This window comes from Tachyglossus aculeatus, chromosome 2 (genome assembly GCF_015852505.1).
Source record: "Tachyglossus aculeatus isolate mTacAcu1 chromosome 2, mTacAcu1.pri, whole genome shotgun sequence".
NCBI lineage: Eukaryota > Metazoa > Chordata > Mammalia > Monotremata > Tachyglossidae > Tachyglossus > Tachyglossus aculeatus.
In genome coordinates, this window is record NC_052067.1 from 56,609,493 (window position 1) to 56,631,560 (window position 22,068).

General features: G+C 43.3%; 1 protein-coding gene across 1 annotated transcript in view; it reads right to left on the reverse strand.

Annotated features, from left to right (window-relative positions):
- Nucleotides 1-22,068, reverse strand: part of PRKN (parkin RBR E3 ubiquitin protein ligase) — an 857,446-nt gene that overhangs the window by 163,086 nt on the left and 672,292 nt on the right. Inside the window, exon 6 of the mRNA XM_038762216.1 lies at nt 5,589-5,704. Within this exon, the coding sequence (XP_038618144.1) occupies nt 5,589-5,704 (116 nt within the window). The remainder of the gene's footprint in view (nt 1-5,588; nt 5,705-22,068) is intronic.

A 22,068-nucleotide genomic window follows, 5' to 3' on the forward strand; every position in this document is an offset into this window, starting at 1 on the left:
CTCTGTATGGTACTCTCCAAAGTGCTCAGAACAGTGTCCAACACATAGTAAGCACTCACTATATACCACTGATGAATTAATTGATTCTCTTATTTATTCATTATGATAAAAATGACAGCTGTGAAGTGCTTACTGTGTGCCAAGCACTGTACTAAGCATTGCGGTAGATACAAGATAAACATATCCCATTGGGGCTCACATTCTCATTAGGAGGGAGAACACGGATTGGATCCCCATTTTGCAGATGAGGGAATTGAGGCCCAGAGAAGTGAAGTCACTCACTCAAGGTCAATCAGCAGACAAGTGGCAGAGCTGGAATAAGAACCCAGATCCTCTGATTCCCAGATCCGTGCTCTTTCCAGTAGGCCATGTTGCTTCATTATATTCATCAAATCTTTATTTGGAAATCATTTCACTTTCCACCTTATATTTCCTGGATTTCAAAATATGGATCTCTTAAATACACAGGTATTTTTTGATTCTCACAACAGCTGACTCCACCATTTCTTAGCAAGCCCCACATATCTTTTATACCTGCACATCTGTTGGCAAGCTAAAAATAATGGCCCCTGTAGGAATTGTACACTAGCTGGTTGGGGAAAGAAAACGTGAGGCACTTCGGCTCAGCACATTTCATTTTTATGCTACTTAACATTGTTGTTATTTCTGAGTCTGATTTATAGGCACCCAGGGATATTCCTAACTCGTTTGATGTGATTTCTTCAGGAAGGAGTTGACAACACAGAGGCTCTTCCCTGGAGGATTTCCCAGTTTCCCTGCTTGTTCAACTCTGTGTAGTTTGCACAACCCGTTAAAGCTTTTTCAAGAACACAGAATTGCAACTCATCACCCTGAATGTTAATTTTTTTTGTAAAAGTGCACACATAAAGTATGTTCTTTCCATGTTGTATATATGTTACATGTATCAAGAGGCCCCCTGTGTCATGGAAGACTGACTATGGATTTAGTTTTACTCTGCTAAAGAATTTGAATCTGAAATCTTTCAATCATATTTATTGAGCACTTACTTTGTGCAAAGCACTGTATTAGGGGCTTGGGAGAGTACAATGTAGCAATAAACACTTTCCATTACCCTTCTGGTAAGTACTGCATAAAAACATTCATATGAAATTTAAATTGAGGCCAAATAAACTGTGGGCCACCTACCATCTTTGGATTAAAAAAAATTAAATTTTAGAAAATGACTATGGGCATTTTTTCTGCCTAGTAATTTTTGGGTGTATTGTATTTTCCATGGTAGAAAATATTTCCCTCAGTTTTATTTGGAGACTCTTGTTAAAAATCATACACCAATGCTTCTGCCTATCATTTTGGAGCCTATCATGTTCAAAGACTGGAACACCATCTAAAAATAAAATGCCTCCTGTTTACTTGGCCAAACCACTCAGAGTGAGGCTGTCAGATTAAAAGGAAAAAAAAAAAATCCAAGCTCGCATTCGTAAAATAAATACAAGTCCATTCAGAAGTTAGCAAACCATTTCAAGTGAATATCCCATTTGTACCTTAAGAAAGTGCTGTCCTATGTCCTGTTTTCCAGGACTATCAAGCAATCAATCATATTTATTGAGCACTTACTGTGTGCAGAGCACTGTACTAGGCACTTGGGAAAGTGCAATATAATATAATAGAGTTGGTACAGACATTCTCTGGGCCCACAAATTGTACAATTGTATACATTTAGTGGTCAAAATTTCTCCATTTTGTAAAGAGTTTTTTTTTCCCATGTTATAAGACAGTAGCTGTAATAACAGTATTTACTGAGTGTCCACTGGGTGTCCATTGTATGAAGCACTTAGGAAAGTTAAGGGAAGCTGTAAGGTGTACTGGATAGAGCACAGGCTTGAGAGTCAGGAGGTCATGGGTTCTAATCCCAGCTCTGCTAATTTTCTGCTGTGTGACCTCGGGCCAGTCCCTTCACTTCTCTGTGCCTCGGCTACCTCAACTGTAAAATGGGGAGTAAGACTGAGAGCACTTTGAGAGACGGGGACTGTGTCCAGCCTGATTTGCTTGTATCCACTCCAGTGCTTAGTACCATGCCTGGCATGGCATGCCTTCTGTTCTCGATCTACACGCACTCCCTTGGTGACCTCATTCGCTCCCACGGCTTCAACTATCATCTCTACGCTGATGACACCCAGATCTACATCTCTGCCCCTGCTCTCTCCCCCTCTCTCCAGGCTCGCATCTCCTCCTGCCTTCAGGACATCTCCATCTGGATGTCTGCCCGCCACCTCAAACTCAACATGTCCAAGACTGAACTCCTTGTCTTCCCTCCCAAACCCTGCCCTCTCCCTGACTTGCCCATCTCTGTTGACGGCACTACCATCCTTCCCGTCTCACATGCCTGCAACCTTGGTGTCATCCGCGACTCCACTCTCTCGTTCACCCCTCACATCCAAGCCGTCACCAAAACCTGCCGGTCTCAGCTCCGCAACATTGCCAAGATCCGCCCTTTCCTCTCCATCCACACCGCTACCTTTCTCGTTCAAGCTTTCATCCTATCCCATCTGGACTACTGCATCAGCCTTCTCTCTGATCTCCCATCCTCGTGTCTCTCCCCACTTCGATCCATACTTCATGCTGCTGCCCGGACTGTCTTTGTCCAGAAATGCTCTGGGCATGTTACTCCCCTCCTCAACAATCTCTAGTGGCTACCAATCAATCTGTGCATCAGGCAGAAACTCCTCACCCTCGGCTTCAAGGCTCTCCATCACCTCGCCCCCTCCCACCTCACCTCCCTTCTCTCCTTCTCCAGCCCACCCCGCACCCTCCGCTGCTCTGCCACTCATCTCCTCAACGTGCCTCGTTCTCGCCTGTCCCGCCGTCGACCCCCGGCCCACGTCATCCCCCGGGCATGGAATGCCCTCCCTCTGCCCATCCGCCAAGCTAGCTCTCTTCCTCCCTTCAAGGCCCTACTGAGAGCTCACCTCCTCCAGGAGGCCTTCCCAGACTGAGCCCCTTCCTTTCTCTCCCCCTCGCCCCCCTCTCCAGCCCCCCATCTTACCTCCTTCCCTTCCCCACAGCACCTGTATATATGCATATATGTTTGTACATATTTGTTACTCTATTTATTTATTTATTTATTTTACTTGGATATATCTATTCTATTTATTTTATTTTGTTAGTATGTTTGGTTTTGTTCTCCGTCTCCCCCTTTTAGACTGTGAGCCCACTGTTGGGTAGGGACTGTCTCTATATGTTGCCAACTTGTACTTCCCAAGCGCTTAGTACAGTGCTCTGCACACAGTAGGCGCTCAATAAATACGATTGATGATGATGATGATGATGGCACATAGCAATTCAACACTTAACACAAAGAAGTGGCATGTTTCCTGTCCTCAAGACTTTTATACTGGAATGGAAGAGATGGATATAAAAATTTAATCAAAATACATTAAATGGCCAAATACTGTGATTGCCCCTTCCCTTCTGCTTTCAGAAATGTCTTTGCCTTCTGTATCCTAGGTTCATAGTTTTAATCCCCATTTTGCAGATGAGGTAACTGAGGCATAGAGAAGTTAAGTGGCTTGCCTAAGATCATACAGCAGACAAATGTTGGAGTTGAGATTAGAACCCATGTCCTCTGAGTCCCAAGATGGGGCTCTTTCCACTGAGCCTTATGTCCTGGTTTCACCAAAAAAGTTCTTGATTTGGGAAGCTTCGCTGGGATCGTGGTCATATGGAGAACGTTAATCCAAATGTTCTTGGTTTGAACAGGTTCTAGAGTCGTAGGCTCTGTCAATACAGGTGGGACCCCTTACCCTAAGAGACCAGTGGTCTTCAACAGCATCGAAGAGAACAGAAGGTAGAATTGAAGCATCAAGTTACATCTGTCACTTTCTGTTATTGATTGAATACTTATTGGGTGGTGAGTTCGATAGTAGGTGCTTGGGACCTAACAAAAAGGCTAAATGGCGTGGTCCCTAATCTGGAGAAGATTATGATCATGGAACAGACCATCATGGAAAGACACTGATTAAGCAGTGCTGACTCTGGGCAGCGCTTACGGGCTCATTAAGGAATATGTGACTCTTCCCTTTAGAAGGCTATTTAAAACCAGGGCTCTGAACTTCCCAGATCTCCTGGACCCATTCCAGTTCTAGGAAAAACAAGTATGAGATTCACCTATTGATTGCTAAACTCCTTAAATCCATACAATGTTTCTACTAGATGATCTGAGTGAGCCATTTCCTTGATTTAAATATGAGTTGTCAATATAAATCAGACACTGCACAAGGAGGAAATACCGGCACGACTGCTCGTAAAAGATAATAGGTCTGCACATTTGTATATTTAAATTCCAAGAAGCCGCGTGGCTTCGTAGAAAGAGCACGGTCTTGGATTTCAGGGGACATGTTCTAATTCAGACTCTGCCACCAGTCTGCTGTGTGACCTTGGGCAAGCCATTTAATTTCTCTGTACTTCAGTCACCTCATATGTAAAATAGGGATTAAGACTGTGAGCCCCATGTGGGACAACTTGATTACCTTGTATCTACCCCAGGGCTTAGAACAGTGCTTGGAACATAGTAAGCGCTTAACAAATACCATAATTACTATTACTGTTTATCATTATTTAAATGAACATACATGGAAGGCAAACCAAAAAAACAGATGATCCCTAGGGTCCTGCATTCTGAAACCTAGAATCAATTGTCTGCTTTCTCTGAGAAATGAAGAAGAGTGGCCAACTTCCTTACTTTCAAATTCAGCACTTTGACAGATGGTTTGCTATCACAGACTCAGTAAAGAAAACATTACCTCTCAGTTATCGTGATCACCACCACAGTCAGAATTTATTGGGCACCTATAGTGTGCAAACTGCTTAAATGGGTGTTTGGGAATCCATAATAAAAGTAGAAGTAGGTTGTTCTTGCCCTCAAAAACTAAGGCAGAGCAAAATTTGAAAAAGAGCTGATGGTATATAGTATTGAAATATAACGCCAGATAAATGTAAATACTCCATGTCCAAATACAAATAATTTAACATGAGCTCATTGCCTTTATTTTCAGATGTTAAGTGTATAATTATGAAGGGTTTGCCAGAATATGCTTCATACACGTGAGTTGGCAGACTTGGCAGAGTTATACAGCCCCATTACATTGGTTACCCATTCAGTGAAGAGCTCTGTGCTATACATTATGGGGATTCAAAGGTAGAACAAGGCCCAGGATTCATCATCTAATGGACTAGGTAGACACCTAAGCATAAAATAACCGTAAAACACAAGTACTACATAGATAAAGTGCACTAAAGATATATAAAACATGCAATTAGGACCTACAGAGCTATTTTGGCACACTATGACATTAATGGAAAGATTGGAAAACCATAAAATCAACCCCATAGAAACTTTGAATTCGTGCGGTAAATTCTATTTCACTTATCATGACCAATAGTCGCATTGAACCATCTGTCAAAAAAGGTTTCTGGCACCTGGAAAAGTCCACAGAAACAAAACAAAATCCTGAGTCCCCGTAATCCCGCTCAGATAGAAACCTAACTGTCGAGAAAGGGAATCACCTTGAAGTAGGGTTCTCAAAGACAGACTGTTTCACTGCCCTTACCTGGTGTCTGTACACGTTATGCAGCTGATACCGCGACTGTTTGTAGTAATCAGGTTCAGAGCCACTGATGTTTCATTGTCAGAGGTTGGATGTGCTCCACATTTAAAGTAAAAGTCCTGAAACATTGAAAGAGATAAAGGATGATTACAAACCTAGAATTCATGTCCTCTATTTATCTTGGTCTGTTACACTTACGACAGTAGACGAATCGCACCTCCCAGCAGTGAGAAGGCTGATATTAGGAATCAGCTGGGAACGGAAGGTCAGCAAAATCTTTTCAGCAATAAGTGCCTTCTCTGCATTCTTCAGCTCCTCAGACAAGCCAAGATCATATTTTGAAGGAACCAAGCCCATCCGAGAAATCAGATTTGATTCAAAATAAAGGCTTCTAACAAAATCTAAAGTGTTTAGGGAAACATGGCCTATATATCAATATTGCTGCTTAATCCTTGGAGGTCACAGAGGATATTGCAGCCATTGGCTTCAGAAATAAAGGAGGAAATGCAGGGAAGCAGCATGGCCTAACAGAAAGAGCACAAGCCGGGGAGACAGAGATTCTGGGTTTTAATGACAGCTGTGTGACCCTGGGCAAGTCCCTTACCTGCTCTGAATCTCAGTTTCCTCAATTGTAAAATGGAGATTCGATACCTATTCTCCCTCCTACTTTAGACTGCGAGCCCCATGCAGGACTGTCCGACCTGATAAATTTCTATCTACCCTAGTACTTTTTTTTAATGGCATTTATTAAGCATTTACTATGTGCAAAGCACTGTTCTAAGCACTGGGGAAGTTACAAGGTGATCAGGTTGTCCCTTGGGGGTTCACAGTCTTCATCCCCATTTTACAGATGAGGTAACTGAGGCACAGAGAAGTTAAGTGACTTGCCCAAAGTCACACAGCTGACAATTGGTAGAGCCAGGGTTTGAACCCATGACCTCTGACTCCAAAGCCCGTGCTCTTTCCACTGAGCCATGCTGCTTCTCAACAGTACTTAACAGATAGCACTTATATACCATCATTATCATTATTTTACAGATTTATATTTTACAGATAAAGGAAGTGAAGCCCAAAGATGTGCCCAAGGTCACACAGCAGAGCCAGAATTAGCACACACATCCTCTGACTCCCAAGCCTGTGCTCTTACCACTAGGCCATGCTACTTCTCGGAAGGCCATGCTAGTGGTTGGATGAGTGTCTCTCCATGTGTCTCTCTTTCGCTCTTGCTCTCTCTGCCCCCTTCTCCCTAGGTCTTCTCTGCCTCTGACTGCCTTTCATTTCTGTCTTCCTGACCCCTGTGGGCCCCTTCAATATACATCTTTGAGCATCTGGATACAGTTACCTCAACATTCAAGAACTTCTGCACAGTGGGTGAAGAGGCAGTGGAAGGTGGCATACTGCAATGTCCCCTTCGCAACAGATCGGTTGTTATGTTTCCTTAGCTCATTCGTTACTGTAGCATAAGTTCAAATAAAAATCGGCCTCAGCTAGCAGACTCAGTGCTTGTCCTGTGAATCTGAATTCCACAAATAGACCATGAGAAAGTAGTGTCCCTCTTTTTAAAGCTTTTACTCTTAAATTTAATTAACTGGTGACCTAACTTCATTACAGACTCCATATGTTCCCAATTCCAGCCCAACGTCTCTTCTGGCATTATTCATCTGTGTCTTTAGGGTCTCTGATGGCTAGTACAAGGCCATCTTGGTTAGGGGGTCCCCTTTGCACAGTTGTTCAAATTATCTTACAGGGGGACTAAAAACAGAGTCAGGTCATCAGTAATGATGGGCGAATAAAGAGCAAAAGACAAGAGAACCAAACATCACTCAAATCACCGGGCATCTTGAAATGGCTCACACCACTACTGCATCTAGTACCAGCTTGCTCACTATGCCACAATTTCATCTATCTCATCACTGACCTTTTTCACGCCCTTCCTCTGGCCTGGAACTCCATTCTCCTCCATGCATGCCGGACTATCACTCTCCCCATCTTATTAAGTCTACTTCTTTCCCGATTAAGTCCTCTTTTCCTCAACTCCCTCTTCCTTCTGGGTCACTTAGGCACTTGGATCTGTACCTTTTGGGCACTTGGGCACTGTCCAACAGCACTCATGTCTTGTCTTATGCTGTCGAGTCGTCTCCAACCCATAGCAACACCCTGGACACATCTCTCCCAGAATGCTCCGACTCCATCTGCAATTGTTCAGGTAGTGTATCCACAGAATTTTCTTGGTAAAAGTACGCAAGTGGTTTACCACTGCTTCCTTCTTCACAGTAAACTCAAGTCTCCACCCCTGACTCTCTCCCGTACTGCTGCTGCCCAGCACAAGGGAATTTTGGCTTGTAGCAGATTGCCTTCCACTAGCTAGCCACTGCCCAAGCTTGGAATGGAATGGGTAGGCCTCTGCTTGATTCTCCCTCCCATAGTTGAGACTGGAAGAGTACTGGACACTCTACAGGGGAGACCCTGAGAGGGGAAGCAATTATGTACATATCCCTAATTTACATCTTTGTATTAATGTCCGTTTCCCCCTCTACACAGTAAGCTTGTTTTGGGCAGGGAACATATCTACTGACTCTGGTGCAGTGTACTCTCCCAAGTTCTAAGTACAGTGCTCAGCACACAGTAAGCGCTCAATAAATACCACTGACTGATCTTCCAAAAGCTCTCACCAAAAAACATATTTCAAGTCCAAAGCTGGTTCCATCAATTGACAACAGCTCATAATGGGACAGTCACCCATGGTCCTTGACCCTATTAATCTTACTCAAAATAGAAACAAAATGGAGGACAGAGGGAAAATCATGTAATGTTGAGGTGCAGGTATGAGATGAACCTGGTGAGGGGAGAGGGGTGTAGAGGGAACTCAGACCACGATGTGTAACTTTTACTTTGGATAATTCTTCCCTCCTTGCATGATCTGACACTTGCCTTTATTGTAGCTCCTATGCCTCTTTTCTATCAATCATTTTGGCTCTTAGCAATCTCTCTGCTGTGTGCACCCATAAGCATGGCATTATACCATCCAGAAAAGCTTCGTGTAATCTGCAAAGTTGGAGATTTCACTGCTCACTTCCTCTGCCAGATCATTCATGAAAACGTTAAATAGATCTGGCCTTCTCTCTGATGTCTTCTCCACTTATATCTACTCTTTAGTTGCTATGTCTTAGCCAATGTCAAAACCTTAAATGAAAACTTTCACAAATCCCTTGGTCTCTTTATTTTTTTTTTAAGTGTGTGTGTGGTACTTAGTCAATCTACATATATTTCAAGTGATCTTAATGTCCATGGGTTCCCCTGTATTCACATGGCGACTGACTTCTATTTATTATATGCCCCAACACTTAATGCAATGCTTGGGACACAGTAAACACTTAACAAATATGATCATTAGAATTATTAGTATCATTATTATATTATCATTATTCTTTGAAGAATTCCAGCAGATTAGTGAGACAAGATTTCCTCTTATAGAGAGTAATGTGAGGGGGTTTTAAATCACTTAATAATACTAATAGTAATATTAATAGTAAAATAATATGAATAACTGAAGCATGTTATAACCATTTATAATAATAATAACAATAATAATGATGGCATTTATTACGTGCTTACTATGTGCAAAGTACTGTTCTAAGCGCTGGGGAGGTTACAAGGTGATCAGGTTGTCCCACAGGGCGCTCACAGTGTTAATCCCCATTTTACAAATGAGGGAACTGAGGCACAGAGAAGTGAAGTGACTTGCCCAAAGTCACACAGCTGACAAGTGGCAGAGCTGGGATTCGAACCCATGACCTCTGACTCCAAAGCTCATGCTCTTTCCACTGAACTACGCTGCTTCTCATTTATGACAAGAATACTAAGCCCTGGGGCAGATACAGAGTATGCAGGTGGGACACAGTCCCCTGTTCTTTCCACATGAGCCTCACCATCTTCGTAGGATGGAGAACATGTATTTAATTCTCACTTTACAGCTGAGGAAATTGAGCCACAGAGAAGTTTTTGCCAGAGACAAGTGATTTGCCGACAGTAACATAGCAGGCAAGTGGCAGAACCAGATCAGAATGCAGATTCTCTGACTGACAGGTCCATACTCTTTCCTCTACACCACAACACTTCTCCAGAATGAAAAGTAGGTGTTTTTGGGGTTTTTTTTGGGGGGGGGGGGGGTTCAAGGTATTTGTTAACCGCCTATTATGTGCCAGGAACTGTTCAAAGCACGGGGATAGATACAAACTAATCAGGTTGGACAGAGTCCATGTCCCTCATGGGACTCAAAGTCTTAGTCCCCATTTTACAGATGAGGTAACTGAGGGACAGAGAAGTGAAGTGCTTTGCCCAAGGTCACACAACGGAGAAGTGGTGGAGCCGGGATTAGAAACCAGGTCCTTCTGACTCCCAGGACTGTGCTCTATCTTCTAGGCCACACTGCTTTAGAGGAGGGAGGGGGGACACCCACTGCCATATGTGTGAATCCTAGGCCTGCAAGGGAAGACTTTCCTCATACAGCCTGTCTTCTTTTCCTCACACAATCTGTCTCCCTTTCCTCATTCAGTCACTCTCTCCTCACTCAATGCCATCTTCTTTTCCTCAATCTCCCCTTAAATAATAATAATAATAATAACGGTGGTATTTGTTAAGCGCTTACTATGTGCAAAGCACTGTTCTAAGCACTGGGGGGTGGCTACAAGGTAATCAGGTTGTCCCACTTGGGGCTCACAGTCTTAATCCCCATTTTACAGATGAGGTGACCGAGGCACAGAGAAGTTAAGTGGCTTGCCCAAGGTCACACAGCTAACAAGTGGCGAAGCGGGATTCAAACCCATGACTTTGGAGTCCCAAGCCCTCACTCTTTCCACTGAGCCACACTGCAAGCTGCTGGAATCTCTTGGGTGTCTCTTCCCATCCCTGCAATAATCACCACCGCCAGAGCAAGCTGCAGCCTGGGCTGCAGATGGGAGGGAGATTTGGCCGTGGCAACTGTGGGCAAGGGGAAGTGGCCAAGGGCTCCAGGGGTTGACCCCAAGCCATAGCAGCTGCAATTTTCCCTCACCTCTCTCCTACCTCCCCTCTCCTCACCTCCTCCATCCCTCTCTCCCTTCCTGCCTTCCTCAGTGGCCACACCCAGCCTGGGATAAGTGGGATCAACATTCCAGATGGAATCTTCCGCACTCTGGACTGCACACTGGGCAAGCAGGTGTTTCCAGAATCAGGAGAGGCAAGAGAAAAACAAGGAACTGGAGTGCCCCAAGTGGAACTAAAGTGGCAGGTGAACGAATATACATTTTGGGAGATTAGAAATTCACCTCCAGAGAAGGTAAAAGTTACAAATAATGCAAATTTATTGTTGAAGTGGACAAACTAAATTAATATTCATAATGACAATGATCATCATCAATTCCTCTACTCCCTTTCATTCACTCGTATTTATCGAGTGCATACTGTGTGCAGAGCACCATACTAAGCACTTGAGAAAGTACAATACAGAGTTGGTAGACAAAATCCCCGCCCTTCTGGATCAACCCCATGGTCCCCTGGTCCAACTCCAAGCCGTGCCAGGCTTACTGCATTCTGGCACACTGCAGGCTGACCTTGGAAAAGGAAGGGGAAAAAGTGTTCCTCTGCTCTAGAATGGCAGCGGTGTGGCATTCCATAAGGCTCTGGTTTCCACTACTGATGGAAGCCATGCTGCCATTCCCTGACCTGTCATGTTTTTCTGACAGCGCACTGATGAGAAATTATAGGTGGAACCTTACTGTAGGCAGAAAGGTGAAACTCGACAATCTATTCAATCAATTGATATTTATTGAGTGCTTCCTTTGGGCAGACCACTGTAGTAAGTGCTCAGGAGAGTACAAGACAACATAATTGGTAGGCAAATTCCCTTCCCATAATGAACATTCAGTCCAGGGGGGAGACAGACATTAATATAAGTAATGTATTAAAGATATGTACATAAGTGATGTGGAGTTGGTGGTGGGACAAATACCAAATGTCCAAAAGGTCACAGATCCAAGATCACAGATCTATTTCTCCCAGACTCCCCTCTGACACCCATCTTCTAGATACGGGATACACTGGTGACCTGTAGGTCCTGTGTAGTGGCCACTTGTATTGGTATGGTGAAATTTCTGCAAGCAGGTCACAAGCTCCCCTCTGAGTTCCTTCAGGATATCCCAGATATTAAAGGGATATTCTGAGTTCCTTCAGGATATTCCTTCAGGATATGCCTCTCAGTCTTAGAATTTTTTATACAACATTTATTTCTGCCAAGTTGTGCATTTTCACTGAGTCTTGGCTGATGAAGTGACTGCAGAACTTGAGGCTGTTTTTCTGACAGCGAGAACCTGTTTTGCTACAGCATATCAGGTAGAGTTGGGCATACCGAAAACTACCATGTGACTTTGCCTTAACCAAGGGGTCTGGTAGAATTCATTCATTTGGATCAGAGCCTTCGTATTTTCAATACAACTTAATCCATCTCTTTCCACATATTCTAGAGCAATGCGGTTCCTCTATTTCCACATTCAGAATCTCAGAGTCAGGCACACCCACAGCATGGCCTGGTGGAAAGAGCCTGGGCTTGGGAGTCAGTAGTTGTGGGCTCTAATCCCACTTCTGCCACTTGTCAGCTGTGTGACCTTGGGCTAGTCACCTAACTTCTCTGCGCCTCAGTTCCCTCATCTGTAAAATGGGGATTAAGAAAATGAGCCCCAGCACTTAGAACAGTGTTTTGCACATAGTAAGCACTTAACAAATGCCATTATCATCATCATCATCACCACCACTATTATAATTGGATTGGGAGTCTACGTTGCAGGAGACTATGTCTAATTCCCACCTGAATGGGAATTAGTGCTCAGTTTGATGTTAGCACCCAATAAGACCTCAATACATGCTATTTCTAATTTTATTTTACTCAGGACAGTGCCCTCTGCACACAGTTGGTGCACTATTGGTTGATTGATATGGACGACCTTTCCCACAATTTTCATTTTTGAATGTTTAAGCAAAATTGGCACCTCCACTTTGCTGCTAAGGAAGCTGTGAGGGAAGAAGGGGGGATATTTCTACTTTCATACTGCGTGTGAGTGTGTCTGTGTACGTATATATATCCACTATATATAATAATAATAATAACAGCAGACACACACACACACACACACACACACACATATATATATATATATATATATATATATATATATATATATATATATATATATATACAAAATTAGAGCAGAGGTCAGAGGGAAAAGAGAGCTATACCCAGGATATAATTCTTTAAATGAATGAGTAATTTGTTTTTATAAAGTCTGCAGTGACTGGATTGCTTCCTTGTGAAGACACGAATGCCCCTTAATTCTCTCTCCCCTTATGAGGTAAGGGATCTTTTTCTTGTACTATGAAAGCTTAAGGTGTGAAGGAGTTAATTGCAGATTCCTAAGGTACCTTACTTCCAGATTCTAGCATAGGTACTGAAAAAACTGAGCTATTTTCTTGTTTGTTCTTGCATTAGAATGTCTTTATCTTCTTCTAAGATGTTTATATCATCTTCTACTCCTTGCAAGTAGTTTACACCTTGCGATAACAACACCTCAGTAACTATGCCAGCCATGTCATAATTTTAAACTTAGAATTTCTCATTTGAAACTTCCAAGGCTGCAACTGCTCTCATCTTTTTTTTCCTATTTAATTATCATTTGGCTGACATCATAAGAGAATGCAGTCAACATTGGAAGCTATATTTAAATTTTTTTCCAAACAGCTTCTCCCTGAAATTCACTGCTTGCATGAGATCTCATATACCAATCAATTGCCTGGAAAAAAAAATGTTTACGGCTGGGTTATAAAAATTGTTGAAGAAAAAGTTGTTTGAAATGATCACAGTGAAAGTTGTTTAAATCACAGTGGTTCGAATAGAAAGCAGTCCAAATACAGAGTGTGTCCCTTGACATTGTGTTAGAAGACAGAAGCCATACCCAACTGAACCAACACATCAGTTTGGCTTCCAGGCTTCCTCTGTAGATAAAAAAATAGTAGACTGCAATTGGCATTCATAAAACCAGAGGCAATGAGAGGGACTATGCACTGGAGTACATGGAGTATGAGGTCACTGGTGTTCACATATAATGTGCACTAGCTCATGGCAACCGTCCACTTCATTTCCAAGATGTATAAATGAAAGGCGAAAAAGTCTACTGTTACATAAGTGGAGCCACACTCCTATTTCAGTACGGTGTGAAAAATAGCCCCAGACACCAACAGAAAGAAAATTCAGGTTATTCACCTGTTAAAATAATTGTCTCAAAGTATGAAGCAACTACAACAGATCAGTCAATGAATGGTACTTACTGAATGCTTCCTGTGGGCAAAGCACTGTACTTGAGGCATATTGTACCACTACAGTAGAGTTGGCACCCCCAATTCCTGGCCTCAAGGAGTTTATAATCTAGTGGATTCAGTCTTGGCGTGAGTTCCGTCTCAGTCTCTTTCTCAATCACTTCTAGTTTCTCTATTGACCGACTCCAAGGAGACAGAACTTCTCTTTCCCAGCATGAGAAATCTTCCCTTCCAGCTGGGACTAGCTGGCAGATTCCACTTTCACAATCTCTGGGGTGAATACATCCCCGCAAAACAAGTGTCTGATCAGTGACACCATCCAGGGTTTGCTGCAATTCCCCTAAGTAAGGTGGTGGGTGGGAGTCTAGCTCAGATGTGCTACACGTTTTCAGAGAACATCTGTCAAAGAGAAATAACATGTGCTTCTCCCAAAGTGGTTAGCATCCAAATCACACTAGTGGAGATTTCTTTTATGGTATTTGTTAAGCACATTTGTTTTGAAATGGCATTTTTTTAAGTGCTTACTATATGTCAAGCACCGATCTAAGCACTTACTATGTGACAGACATTGTACTAAGGGCTGGGGTAGATACAAAATAATCTGGTTGGATTCAATCCCCACCCCACATTGGACTCACAATATTAAGCCCCATTTCACAGTTGAGGTAACTGAGGCACAGAGAAGTGAAGTGACTTCCTCAAGGTCACACAGAAGACAGATGTAAGCTCATTGTGTACAGGGAATGTGTCTATCAATTCTGTTACACTGTGCTGACCCAAGTGCTTAGTACAGTGCCAAGCACATACTAAGTGCTTAAGAAATACCATTAGAAAGAAATCTGCTGTATTTAGCTCTATATGAACACTACAAGGGTGGATGAAGTGCTTCAGGGAAGTTGAGTGACCTAGTGGAAAAAGCATGGGTCTGTGGTAGTAAAAGGATCTGGGTGGCCAGCCTGGCTCTGCCTGCTGTTTGTATCTTGGGCAAGTCACTTCTCTGTGTTCCTGTTACTGAATGGTGATTCAATGCCTAGTCTCCCACCTACTTCAAACTGAGTCCCATGTCGGGCAGGAACTCTGTCCAAACCAATTAACTTGTAACTACCCCAGAACTTTGAACAGGGCCTGATACACAGTAAAGACTTACAAATATAATAATGTTACAATAAATAATACTAAATAATTAAAGCAATAATAATAGCATGGCCTAGGGAATAGAGGACAGGCTTGAGAGTCAGAAGGACCTAGGTTCTAATCCTAAATCTGCAACTTGTCTGCTGTGTGACCTTGGGCAAGTCACTTCACTTCTCCATGCCTCAGTTCTCTCATCGTAAATGAGGGTTGAGGCTGGAAGCGTCATGTGGGACAGGGACTGTGTCCAAACTGATTACCTTGTCTCTACCCCAGTGCATAGAACAGTGCTTGACAGATACACAGTAAGTGTTTGACAGATATATCAACTCCAAAAGGCCTTCCCCATCTAAGCCCTCTTTTCTCCCTTCTCCTACTTCCTTTCCCTTCCAATTCACCCAAGAACTTGGATCTGTACCATTTAAGGACTTGAAATTCACCCCAAAGTCAGCACTTACATACAATCTGTAATAAATTTATTTTAATGTCTGTCTTCCCATCTAGACTGTAATCTTCTCATAGGCAGGGCCCTGCCTACCAACTCTGTTATACTATACTCTCTCCAGCACTCAGTACAATACTTTGCACATAGTCAGTGCTCAATACCAGTGATTGATTCATAATTATAAATTACCTTTATTATTATTAATAATGATGATGCCACACAGCATGTCCCTTTGTAGATTGTGATTAGGGGAAGTTTCACTTGTATTGAAATGTGGTGAGAAGCAGCTTGGCCTAGCGGATAGAGCATGGACCTGGGCCTCAGAAGGACCAGGGTTCTAATCCTGGCTCCGCCACTGGTCTGCTGTGTGACTTTGGGCAGGTCACTTAACTTTTCTCGGTCTCAGTTCCCTCATCTGTAAAATGGGAATAAAACCGAGAGCCCTATTTGGCTCATGGACTATGCCCAACCCAATTAGCTTGTATCTACCCCAGAGCTTAGTATAGTGCCTGGCACATAGTAAGTGCGTAACACACCTTAAAAAAAATGAAAATTAAAAATTTTTTTTAAAAACCAAATGACCCTAACAAGATGAAAGAAATGGAGGTAGTACCATGAGACTTTTTTTTTTCATCCTCAACAGGTGCCCCTGTTAGCAAATTTTCTTATTTATAAGCCCTCAAGCCCCCAAGTCATGCCCAATTTGTATTTCCTTTCTGACAGTCCATTAAACCAAAGTTTAGACTGGTGAGCAAAATGGTCTTCCACATCTCTAGTCTGAATCGTCACACTGGACAGCTCTGTAAATGTTTTTGGCTGAGCGAACTATCCTCATCCCCAACACCTGGTGTATGTGGACCATATCATTTTTTTTTTTTTTTTTTGGCTAGATACACAAGCCCATCTGTGCAAAGTGGCCACCATTCTACTCAAAGTTGGCTAGACCTAGAAGCAGCATGACCTAGTAGATAGAGCACCAGCTTGGGAGTCAGAAGAACCTAGGTTCTAATCCTGGCTCCACCACTTGTGATAAATTCCACGCAATTATGGGGTTGGTGATCAGAACAGATCTGTAAAAGCCACATATTTGGTCTAGGCTTTTTAGAAGCAGCAGCATAGAAGCAGCAAGGCATAGTGGCAGATCATGGGCTTGGGAGTCAGAAGGTCATGGGTTCTAATTCAGGCCCTGCCACTTTTCTGCTGTGAGGCCTTGGGCAAATCACTTCACTTCTCCATGTTTCAGTTCTCTCATCTGTAAATGGGGATTGAGGCTGGGAGCTCCATGTGGGACAGGGGCTGTGTCCAACCCAACTTCCTTGCATCCACCCCAAATACAGTGCCAAGCACATAGTAAGCACTTAGGTACAGTGCCAGGCACATAGTAAGCACTTAACAAATCCCAGAAGTGTCAGCTTCAAATAGATGTCCTGGCAGATGGGATTTTCTTAAACCAAAACTTCATAAGGTTTTATTTGGCAGAAAAACTCCACATCTGACAATTGCTATGTTTTTGCTATTCCAAGGTTTTTCATGGCTCAAAAAGATATGTCCCCAAATTATGTGACATTAAATCATTTGTTCACATCTACGTTGCCATAAATCTGACACTAAAGCCATTTTCATTGGTAGTGGAGCAAAGGTTTTTACATCTCTGTAATCATGATTGAACTCCTAAAACTCTGGCTTGCCAAATAATAAACATTTAAATTCAACAAATAGAGATGAGCACCAACCACAGCATTGGTTTACACACAGATGGAGAAAAACACTCTATTTAACACAGTGATGGAGGAAAGGCTAAAAGCTCATTTTTTTAGTTTGCCAAATTTCAGAATATTTGAAAAAGCCAAGAATTCAGAGCAGTGACTTCTATGAGCAAGAATGAAAGCACCTCTTAATTAACTTTCTCCTCAGCCTACAATCTTATAGGCTGATTTTTCTTTGTTTTGACACCGCCACTGGGACAGAGTAGGGAACACTGTTTTATGTAAAGCTGGATGACCAAATTCCCCTGCATTCTAGCAGTCGTATTTATTGATGTGCTTACTACATGAAGAGCACTGTATTAAGCGGTCGGGAGAGTACAATACAACAGAGTTGGCAAGACACATTCCCTGCCTACAATGAGCTTTCAGTCTAGATGGGGAGAGAAACATTACTATACACAAAATTTATAATATATAATTTACAGACATGCACATAAGTGCTGTGAGGTTGAGGGTGGGGCAAATATCAAATGTCTGAAGGCCAGAGATAGAAGTTTACAGACAGGAGGAAGAGGGAGCCAGGGAACACCTCTTGGAGGCGATGTGACTTTCATTCTATGACTCTTATTTTATAACTTATTTCAAGCTGTATGTCATCAATCTGTGGTGATATTAAGTGCTTACTATGTGCCAGGCACTGTAATAAGTGCTGGGGTAGATACAAGAAAACAATGCCAATAATGATATTAATAATAATTGTATTTGTTAAATGCTTACTATGTGACAGGCATTGCACTAAGCGCTGGGGTGGATACCAGCAAATCGGGTTGGACACAGTCCCTGTCCCCCTTGGGGCTTACAGTCTACACTCTCTCCCTTGGCGACCTCATTCGCTCCCACGGCTTCAACTATCATCTCTACGCTGATGACACCCAAATCTACATCTCTGCCCCTGCTCTCTCCCCCTCCCTCCAGGCTCACATCTCCTCCTGCCTTCAGGACATCTCCATCTGGATGTCTGCCCGCCACCTAAAAGTCAACATGTCCAAGACTGAACTCCTTGTCTTCCCTCCCAAATCCTGCCCTCTCCTTGACTTTCCCATCACTATTGACGGCACTACCATCCTTCCCATCTCACAAGCCCGCAACCTTGGTGTCATCCTTGACTCCGCTCTCTCATTCACCCCTCACATCCAAGCCGTCACCAAAACCTGCCGGTCTCAGCTCCGCAACATTGCCAAGATCCGCCCTTTCCTCTCCATCCAAACCGCTACCCTGCTCGTTCAAGCTCTCATCCTATCCCCTCTGGACTACTGCATCAGCCTTCTCTCTGATCTCCCATCCTCGTGTCTCTCCCCACTTCAATCCATACTTCACGCTGCTGCCCGGATTGTCTTTGTCCAGAAACGCTCTGGGCGTGTTACTCCCCTCAAAAATCTCCAGTGGCTACCAATCAATCTGTGCATCAGGCAGAAACTCCTCACCCTCGGCTTCAAGGCTCTCCATCACCTCGCCCCATCCTACCTCACCTCCCTTCTCTCCTTCTACAGTCCAGCCCGCACCCTCCGCTCCTCTGCCGCTAATCTCCTCACCGTGCCTCGTTCTCGCCTGTCCTGCTATCGACCCCCGGCCCACGTCATCCCTCTGGCCTGGAATGCCCTCCCTCCGCACATCCGCCAAGCTAGCTCTCTTCCTCCCTTCAAGGCCCTACTGAGAGCTCACCTCCTCCAGAAGGCCTTCCCAGACTGAGCCCCCTCCTTCCTCTCCCCATCATTCCCCTCTCCATGCCCCCCGTCTTACCTCCTTCCCTTCCCCACAGCACCTGTACATATTTATTACTCTATTTATTTATTTATTTTACTTGTACATATCTATTCTATTTATTTTATTTTGTTAATATGTTTGGTTTTGTTCTGTCTCCCCCTTCTAGACTGTGAGCCCACTATTGGGTAGGAACTGTCTCTATATGTTGCCAACTTGTACTTCCCAAGCGCTTAGTACAGTGCTCTGCACACAGTAAGTGCTCAATAAATATGATTGATTACAGTCTTAATCCCCATTTTACTGGAGCTTACAGTCTAGGGGAGAAGCCTCTAAGCTATCAGCCCATCAATTAGCCTGCCGGTCTCACCTCCACGACATTGCCAAGATCCACCCTTTCCTCTCCATCCAAACTGCTACCCTGCTGGTTCAATCTCTCATCCTATCCTGACTGGATTACTACATCAGCCTCCTCTCTGATCTCCCATCCTCCTGTCTCTCCCCACTTCAGTCTATACTTCACGCTGCTGCCCAGATTGTCTTTGTGCAGAAACGCTCTGGGCATGTTACTCCCATCCTCAAAAATCTCCAGTGGCTACCAGTCAACCTACGCATCAGGCAAAAACTCCTCACTCTCGGATTCAAGGCTCTCCATCACTTCGCCTCCTCCTACCTCACCTCCCTTCTTTCCTTCTCCAGCCCAGCCCACACCCTCTGCTCCTCTGCTGCTAACCTCCTCACTGTGCCTCGTTCTCACCCATCCCGCCGTCGACAAACGGCCCACGTCCTCCCCCTGGCCTGGAATGCCCTCCCTCCGCACATCCGCCAAGCTAGCTCTCTTCCTCCCTTCAAAGCCCTACTGAGAGCTCACCTCCTACAGGAAGCCTTCCCAGACTGAGCCCCCTCCTTCCTCTCGCCCTCCCCATCCCCCCTGCCCTACCTCCTTCCCCTCCTCACAGCACCTGTATATATGTTTGTACAGATTTATTACTCTATTTCATTTGTACATATTTACTATTCTATTTATTTTATTTTGTTACTATGTTTTGTTTTGTTGTCTGTCTCCCCTTTCTAGACTTTGAGCCCGTTGTTGGGCAGGGACCGTCTCTATATGTTGCCAACTTGTAGTTCCCAAGCTCTTAGTACAGTGCTCTGCACACAGTAAGTGCTCAATAAATATGATTGAATGAATGAATAATAGTATTTGTTAAGCACTTACTATGTGTTGAGCACTGCATTAAGGGCTAGAGGTACAAGATAAACAGGTACCACATGGGGCTCACAGTCTAATTAGGAATTAATCCCCAATTGACACAGCCAAGATCAAAGATTGATTTGTTCAAAGATTGAACAAATGTTGGAACTGGGAGTGGAGCCCAGGTCCTCTGTCTCCCAGGCCTGTGCTCTTTCAACTAGACCATGCTACTTCACTAATAATGGTTCATCTTCCTCACTGACTCTGTGCCACATACTGTACTAAGCACTGAGGGTTGATACAAGAAGAAAACATTTATGGGTTTCTCAAATTTTGTTTGCAAAGCCTGCCCTCACATTTCTGTCCAGTTCTTCCCAAGACTATTATTTTGTATAGGTTCAATAGGTAAAGAGTTGTTCAGTTTGGCTTCATGGTGGTCATACAAGAAAAAAATACAGAGTACATTTAACCAATATAAGAATGTTCTGCATTTTATCCTAACTGTAATCTGTAATGCAAATAGGTGACGCTGGGTGAATTATGTTTATAAGTAATTAAGAAATGATTTGCAGCACAAGACCTATAAAGTTTATAAATACACAACATTTTGCAATATATACTCTACATATCAATATGCCCATTTTAGTAGAATTGGGGAAAAATCCTAAGCCATGCAACAGGCATATCAGTCAATCAATCAAGGGTATTTATTCAGCCCTTACTGTGTGCAGAGCACTGTACTAAGAATTTGAAAGAACCGGAATTAGAACTCACTTGGGAGAGTACAATATAAAGGAGTTGCTATACATGTTCCCTGCCTACTAGAAGCTTTTAACAAAAGAAAGAGCCTCTAAGAGTCAAATAAAGGAACAGTGGACTCTCCCTAATTCCAAAGCAGGGAAGCTTCAAAGTTCATAGGAGAATATAAACTTTTGGACAGATTCTCAGTTGCCCTGAAGGTAATCAGTGGGCAAAGAGCCTCAATGGATTTTGATCAAGAAGGATCCCAAATAGACCACCACCATAATGTTTAGACCTCTAGAAAAATGGGCTTAGAAGGTTGTTGTCTAATTGGGAAGTAGTGTGACCTAGTAGAAAGCCAGGCAGTCAGAAAGACCTGGGTTCTAATCCCTGTTCTTCCAACTGTCTGCTGCATGACTTTGGGCAAGCTACTTAACTCTCTTTTCTGCCTCAGTATCCTCATCTGTAAAATGGGGATTAAGATCGTGAATCCTATGTGGAACAGGGACTGTGTCCAACCTGATTACTTTGTATCTACCTCAGCACTTAGTACAGTACCTGTCACATATTAAATGCATAACAAATACCACAGTTATTACTACCATTATTATTAATATGCACTTCTTCCAGAGCTTAGTACAGTGCCCGGCACACAGTAAGTGTTTAACAAATACCATTTATTACGGCTGGCTGAGGATGGGGCATTGGACTACAGAGAAGCAGCGTGGCTCAGTGGAAGAGAGCCCGGGCTTTGGAGTCAGAGGTCATGGATTCAAATCCCGGCTCTGCCACTTGTCAGCTGTGTGACTTTGGGCAAGTCACTTAACTTCTCTGTGCCTCAGTTCCCTCATCTGAAAAATGGGGATTAAGACTGTGAGCCCCCCCGTGGGACAACCTGATCACCTTGTAACCTCCCCAGCACTTAGAACAGTGCTTTGCACATAGTAAGCACTTAATACATGCCATCATTATTATTATTATTATTAACAGTGTGAAGATGAGATGACATGCTAAACCTGTTGACCCTTCAGGCTCTCATTCAAAACCCAGAATAGAAAAGATCAGTAGACAAAAGCAGAAATACTAGATTTGATTCCATTCAAGTCCTAAATACCCATAAATACAGACTATAGATTTTTCAAGAGTCACATAAGTCTTCAA